The following is a 7,324-nucleotide window of genomic DNA, read 5'->3' as shown; positions in this document are numbered from 1 at the left end:
GTATAGATTTATAGATTCATGGATATATAGATATATATATATATATATATATATAGATTTTTTAGATTTATATTTAGAAATATACTAAGATATATATTTTTCTATCCTCCTTCCACATATTTCAACCTCAACGTAAATTCTCAATACTCTTGTTTGTCACCAATCGTCTCAGGTACAAAGGGTCAGTTTGTTATGGGGTATCGGCGGGTATCTTTTCAGCTTCCTGGTGCTCTTGCCTATATTTGGATACGTAATTTACCTTTACGAAAATAGAATACCGACCGTTGAAGACGTACAGATGAATTTGCATACGAGGTTAGAACAAGAATCAGGGTATAACAGCAGTCAGTTAGTATATAGGTTTGGGGAAGGCTTGTCACAAGCATTCGTAGATAAGATGTACGACAAAAATATGACTGAGGCGGATGTTTACAACAGGACTGCTCATGCGTTGGGCGCTCTGTCTTCGGTATGTCCCTTTACGTTTGATCTTTCGAGTGGCGATCCATTATTCTATGTGGTGCTTCGCAGTATTGACCGCGCTCGCGAATTTCACTTTGATTGGATTACAATTCAGTCCTCGACTAGCAGCCACAAGGGTATGGGAACTGAAGTGTTGTGCAACGTCAACAATAATGTCCTAACTCTGCTCCTTCCCACACGTAACAAGTATCGCCTCTCCCGTATATACACATAAACGTATCTATATATTCATGTTTTTCCACGGCTTATCTTTTCAGGAGTTACCAGTCGACACGGCGGTGGACAGATTAGGGCTGGCAGCCATGGCGGTAAAGTTCGCATCACAAGGGAATGAATCGGTCGCTCTGGACCGCATGGCTAATATCGTCGTAGGGTTTGCTGAGACGTTGTACAATGATAGCAGCGCTCTTGTGACTTTGGTGGAGACCGAAATGGCCAAACTCGCCAGTTTCGAGACTGACAGGGATGAAGCCGCGGCGATTTTACCCGCAGCATTAGGTGTGTGTAACTAGACAGAGTGAATCATCTTTCGTATACGTGCATCTACAAGGCAGCAAACATAGCTAAAGAAGGTTCAATCACGAGTAGGCAATCATGCTGTTGTTTGTGTCATGTTTCAGCCCGATTTTACTGACATCCAGGTTTCTGGTGTTGTTACAGGAACGGCGTACTTCAACGCCATAGGTATGGATGCCATGGATATCGTAGTCCAGGTTTCTGGTGCGTTTATAGATGAGAGCAGAGCCAGAGCCCTCGACAAGATCTTCTTGCTTTCCTGGACATCATTTGCTGCAGTGGAGGTATGTTTTGAATGTTTGAAGAAGGCTTGTATTTGTTTATACATATATATATGATGCAACGTATATTCCTATGGTGTTTATAACCCAACACACATCAAGCTGTCTGCTCGAATCTACATTTAGTAGGTTGAGGCTGGTCGATTTGAAGTATACGTAGTGATTACTGTCATCGAATACTAACACACACGCCCATGTGGTAGCGCACCTTTAGTGACACACATGCAAGTTGTGACTGACTATCCATTTGCTGTCGAGACAGTTCCGTTTCTCTTGAAAGAATATCTGGCACTTACCTATCCATCTGTCTTTCTTCCCCTCAGATTGTCGTAATGATTTTGGTGGCCATGGTGTACTGGGTGCGCAATTCTCCGGAAGTGCGCAGTCGGCACAAGATCTTCACGTGGCACTTACTATCCGGCGCTCTAATTATCCCGCTGGTAGGCATCTTTTTCGTCGCCATACCGTGCTTTCAGATCTCGTACGATCCGGGTCTCAACGGGCAGTTGCTGCTGACAGCTACCTCACTCATGGCGTTCTTTGCCGTAATGTTCCTGCTGGTTCCCATGGTGAATCGGCAACGGTTTATGTATCTGGTCTTTACTGTAAGACAGTTCAGATATCGGTCATACTACTGGATCATGCTCCCCTGGCACTTGTTTCTCGTTGCCATAATTATCGCAGGACATCTCTGGTGCTACTGGGACGTTGATAACTGTTCAGTCTACTACGATTACGTGTTCATCACTTTTAGCGTGTGGGCAATCGTGCTTGAGTTTATGTTCTATACGGTCATGCTCTACAGGAACGAGCAAACCGCTCTGATTTTCGTGGACTGGTGGCAAGCAGCACGGCTAGTGTCGCTGTGGGGAATCACGTACATCTTGGGATACGGTTACACGGGTTGGCGAAACTCAAAGATGCTGAGCGCTTTCTGGATCTCATGGCAGCTTGTTATCCTCTCACTGGGCGGAGTATTGGATTATTTCTTACTGCTGACCCTCAAGGCCATTGCACGCGACTATGACTACAAGTTCCTGGACACGCTGAATCTGGCGGGTAACGCCAATCAAGTCATCAACATGGAGAACGTTTCGTTCGTTATCAGTGATTATGAAACAAGACAACTGCTCATCAAATTCGCAGAGAAGGAACACTGTGCCGAGATGCCCCAGTTTCTGTGCGATATACGGGTTCTGTTGAAGAGATTGGACGAGAAAAGAACAGGTACAGAAGCCGATCATCGCGATCGCGATGTAGATTTTGAAGTGCGGAGTTTGATTCAGAAGTATATCTTTCCGCGCTTGCTCAACGTCCCAGGATACGTTCAGATCAAGCTGGAGAGCCAGCTGGCTGAGCTGTACGGCATAACTTTCAAGAAAGCCAGTCCGAGTACCGATACACTCGACTTCAGCGCACCTGCCGAAGTCCCAATTGGGCCCCAACCAATCGAGTTCCCGGATGATATGTCGCACAAGAACACTGATTGGAATGAGGTGCTGGAATGGTTCGAGCCGACGGCTGAGCATGTACGGTCACTGGTGCGGATGAACCTCATCCCACGCTTCAGAATCAGTCCAGAGGTGATCCAGCTGTTAGAAAACAGACAGGTGCGTGTGGAAGCCATGGAGAAGGGCGGTATGATCTCTAAGGGCGATACAAGTGAAGGCGTATTCACCAGAGGGACCAGAACGGGCAGGATGACTAGCGATGCTTCGGTGCGAGTTACCTCTGGAGCGTTCGGTGCTAGATTAGATGTAAACGGAAAGGGCAAGCTGAATTCAGAGGTGCTGATGGAAGGCGAAGAGTCGGTGATTATGACCGGGGGTAATAGAACTGAGGAGCCAACTGTGGACAGAGTAGAGTCGAACATGGAGTCGGATGTAGATGATGTAGTGGTGGTGATGTTGGATGGGGAGGAGGATAGTAGTGAGATGGAGTCGGATAGTCTGGGATTTCAAGTGGATTTCCAAAGATGTGAGTAAGCCTATCTACAAGAATAGTAACTGTGATGTCTACTTTTGTTGGTCACTTTTAAAGGCCTATAATGACATCAACGAAACGAATGTAAAGAATGAGTGCATTTTATGTATAATCTGCCAGTATACCGATGCTCGGAAAAATAATTCGATAGAAATCAAATCCTTGAATAAAATATTACAAATCATGGCAGTTTGCACAAAATTATTCGTGATCCGAAGTATACAGATACAAAAGAATATCCAACGATCCAACTCTGTTATTGGGCATAAAGAACGAATCAAAAATCTTATTGGGCATAAACAACGAATCAAGACACTTATTGGGTATAAACAACGAATCAACATTCTTATTGGGCATAAACAACGAATCAACATTCTTATTGGGCATAAACAACGAATCAACATTCTTATTGGTCATAAACAACGAATCAACATTCTTATTGGGGATAGACAACGAATCAAGACACACCTATTGGGCGTAAACAACGAATAAACATTCTTATTGGGCATTAACAACGAATCAACACTCCTATTGGGCATAAACAATGAATCAACACACTTGTTGGGCATAAACAACGAATCAACACTCCTATTGGACATAAACAACGAATCAAGACACACTTATTGGGCATAAACAACGAATCAACATTCTTATTGGACATAAACAACGAATCAAGACACACTTATTGGGCATAAACAACGAATCAAAACACACTTATTGGGCATAAACAACGAATCAACATTCTTATTGGGCATAAACAACGAATCAACACTCTTATTGGTCATAATAGCCCTGCGATTATTGCATTTGAGTCGCGCAGTCGGCAGGGCGTGTGCGCTAGCGGCGCCACCCAGAGTATCTGATGGGATCCAGATTTAAGTCTCGAGCGGAAGTCAAGTGTCTCTCTACGACAGTCATAAATTTAGCGCAGACGTTCTACAGGACCATGTGGGAACTCTATGTCAGGGCGCCATCGATTCCGCACAGTATATACATTAGTAGCGATTACAAACACAATGGTTTTACTTAAAGGAGCCCCACCTAGCCTCATGTAAAGTAGCTCAAGTGAGCATTGTATATGGCGAGGCAGGGTGTTTGTACCAGAAAATGGCATGACATCCAATTCGATTTCATCTGTGTGAATTGCTAGTGTACGAGACTAGTCCGCTCTCACGGGATTTTTCGATCTTATTATTGGCATGATATGCGCGAGATGGAAATAAAATACATATGACGGCCCTGACAACACTCCTACTTTAGATTCGCATGGTAAAGGTATATTAGATATCGTCTTCGATCAACCTTATGCGAACACTCTCTTCCTCAGTTGAACTCGCCCGTTCTATGATGTCACAATGAGTGGCGGCAACCACTCGGATACATACTAGAACTGCCAATGTTCGGTACTAGATTCAGATGAAACGCACTATGCGCCAGAACAGCAAAATATCTAAAAGCTGTGAGACCACGCTGAAATGGTATTTGTCCATATCGAACATCACATTCCTTCATACCAATACGTGTAACTTGTCTCCTGGCCGAGAGTCCGTCATCGCTTATGCACACACAGTAGTTTAATGTCAAGTGGAAATAAAGGTAGCTGGAGACGATATCTTCGTGGGCAGCAAATTGACTTCAAGGCAGCGTCGTTGCTCGTAGCGACGATTGCTCAGCGTCTTGCAGAGACAAAATACGAACCCTGGAAGTCTAAGGTGGGTGTAGAGGGTTGTAAGCTAGATTGATATGATTGATACGAAAGTCTGACCTGCCCGCATCTAGAGGTGAGTGTGGTGGAGCGCGGTACACTCACATATATATACTGCAACTGCACACAGTTCCAAAACCCTCGTATACAAGCACTCAGATACTTGGATGGTATAAGCTGACGCTAAAGTCCCCCACAATCACCTCGAATCATCGGCGATCGAATGTATGGCACTCTCGCACACTCGTATACCATTACTCGGGACAGAAAATATCTAATTATTGCCTAAGTTTGTCAACACTTATGCTGAATCGCCACAAGTGAGTACTCTGAGATATAATATTGCCTAAGCCTCCGCTATTGTTTTTTAATCTTCGCTTGCTCCCGGTCCCGCGCCTGCGCCATCATCTTCTCTTTCAGGTCGTCCGCAACTAAAGTCTCGTCATCACACACACACGCTGGTGGATAGAAGGCCGCCATACATATACCGTGCATGTTGTAGTTGTTCCGTTTTGCCATGGACGGTTTCGTACGTACTCGTATAAGGTTCTCCTTCGCCTGCAAGACAGTGAGGAGGGACAAGGAAAATAAACACTATGTGTTGATAGGTTGTGTATAAGGAAAATAAAACACTATGTGTTGATAGGTTGCGTATAAGGAAAACAAACACTATGTGTTGATAGGTTGTGTATAAGGAGTTGATAGGTTGTGTATAATGAAATAAAAACTATGTGTTGATAGGTTGTGTATGATGTGAGATCGCACTTGAACGGATCTAGGCCAGCCCTCGAGTGTCTGGGTATGCTCTATCATTTCGGAGAACACGCACGTGAATATTCTTGTGGAATCGCTTATTTGACTCCGGGAATTATCTTTCTTTACGGATGCCGGCCCAGATATGCACACATCCGGGTATGCCGTCAATGATCAACATTGATCAGCATATGCACGGACACTCCCGAATTAAATGATCAAGCATTGATCAGCATATGCACAGACACTCCCAAGTTAAATGATCAAGCATTATCAACATACACTCCCAAGTTAAATGATCAAGCATTGATCAGCATATGCACAGACACTCCCAAGTTAAATGGACAAGCATTGATAAGCATATGCACAGACACTCCCAAGTTAAACGGTCAAGCATTGATCAGCATATGCACAGACACTCTCAAGTTATTATTGCTTCTTCAAAAACATAAGTCTCCCCACAACAGCACTCCACACGCTGTGAACCACATCTCGACTGAAAATCGCAATGCCGATGCCTTGACATCGTTAACACCACCACCTAACAACAACTTCACATAAAGCCAGGCCCACAATCTACAGAACCAAGATCTACCCGATACCTATAAAACTGGGTAAGCACTTGAATATACCTAAAGCTACTAATACAGTCAGACTCTGTCCCTCCATGCCTCTACAAATTAGTTGGCGCAGCCAGGTACATACAATTCCGAAGAGCTCCTTTGTCTCGACATCCCCATATTCGCAGAAACGTTTGAACAGCTCCATCGAGGCCTGGGCATCTTCTGCTGGATCATGGTACCCCTTAGCCGACAAGTCGACTCCCATCAACACCAGCGCTGTGTGCAGATAAACATAAGCAAGTAGCCCGTCAATTGATACATTCGATTGAATGGGCTGCAATGAATGGCGCGCGACTTTGGACTTATGCGTGTGCGAAAGATGCAAGCTCACCTACAAAGGTTTGTGCGAAACTCGGGTGAAGGGAATTGGTACATGACTACAATCAGGCTCCTACGCGAAAAAAAATACGGCGAACCAATCCAAAAAACTCGCCAATAAGTTAGAAATGTATACCTCCAACCGTGAGCAGATACACTTGGGAGGCGACGGTGAACTATTGAATCTGACTCTCAGACATATCGGGTGCAAGAGTGTAGACAAGCGACAGATGTATACGACACACATACACACAGCACCCACCTTCATGCTCTAGAGAGAAGAACGAGTAGTTCTGGTACTTCGGATTGAAAGTTGTGAACTCCTTACTGAGCTCTATGATATCCTTATAGTCCCTGCCCTTCTCTAAGTGCATCCATTTTATATCGCTGTCAATCGATTGACCAACGAGCCACGCATCTGGGCCAAGTATGGCTCTCACTTTCTCTACAACAGCTTCAAGGCTCTCGCCATCATCTAGATCTCCTTCCTGACAACAGAAAGACATGGACTATAAAAGATTAGTACCCATAGATTAAATAATGTTCATATAAATATATTCATACAGAAAATACATACATACACACAAACACACACACATACATACATACATATATATATATACATACAAACACACACACACACTCACACACACATATATATA

At 44.1% G+C, this 7,324-nt stretch overlaps 2 protein-coding genes across 2 annotated transcripts; one reads left to right on the top strand and one right to left on the bottom strand.

Annotated features, from left to right (window-relative positions):
* Positions 1-227: 227 nt before the first annotated feature.
* On the top strand, positions 228-3,447 carry SARC_12479 (hypothetical protein). The gene is made up of 4 exons (XM_014293415.1): positions 228-469; positions 741-981; positions 1,144-1,283; positions 1,604-3,447. The coding sequence occupies exons 1-4, from the start codon at positions 299-301 to the stop codon at positions 3,263-3,265; spliced, it is 2,214 nt and encodes a 737-aa protein (XP_014148890.1). The 5' UTR covers positions 228-298; the 3' UTR covers positions 3,266-3,447.
* A 1,361-nt stretch (positions 3,448-4,808) lies between these two features.
* SARC_12478 (hypothetical protein) lies at positions 4,809-7,168 on the bottom strand (the record flags this gene model as incomplete). The annotated part of the gene is made up of 3 exons (XM_014293414.1): positions 4,809-5,526; positions 6,427-6,560; positions 6,925-7,168. 3 exons carry the CDS (start codon positions 7,166-7,168, stop codon positions 5,326-5,328), a joined length of 579 nt encoding a protein of 192 aa, XP_014148889.1. The 3' UTR covers positions 4,809-5,325.
* Positions 7,169-7,324: the final 156 nt, after the last annotated feature.

Source organism: Sphaeroforma arctica (assembly GCF_001186125.1).
Source record: "Sphaeroforma arctica JP610 unplaced genomic scaffold supercont1.2332, whole genome shotgun sequence".
NCBI lineage: Eukaryota > Ichthyosporea > Ichthyophonida > Sphaeroforma > Sphaeroforma arctica.
The sequence above is the reverse complement of the archived record's forward strand: the minus strand, read 5'-3'. Positions and strand labels throughout refer to the sequence as shown.

Coding starts and splice junctions, on each gene's coding strand:
- SARC_12479 (XM_014293415.1), top strand. CDS start 299: ATGAATTTGCATACGAGGTTAGAACAAGAATCAGGGTATAACAGCAGT. Junction 982..1,143: donor GATTTTACCCGCAGCATTAG/GTGTGTGTAACT, acceptor GTGTTGTTACAG/GAACGGCGTACTTCAACGCC. Junction 1,284..1,603: donor CATCATTTGCTGCAGTGGAG/GTATGTTTTGAA, acceptor TCTTCCCCTCAG/ATTGTCGTAATGATTTTGGT.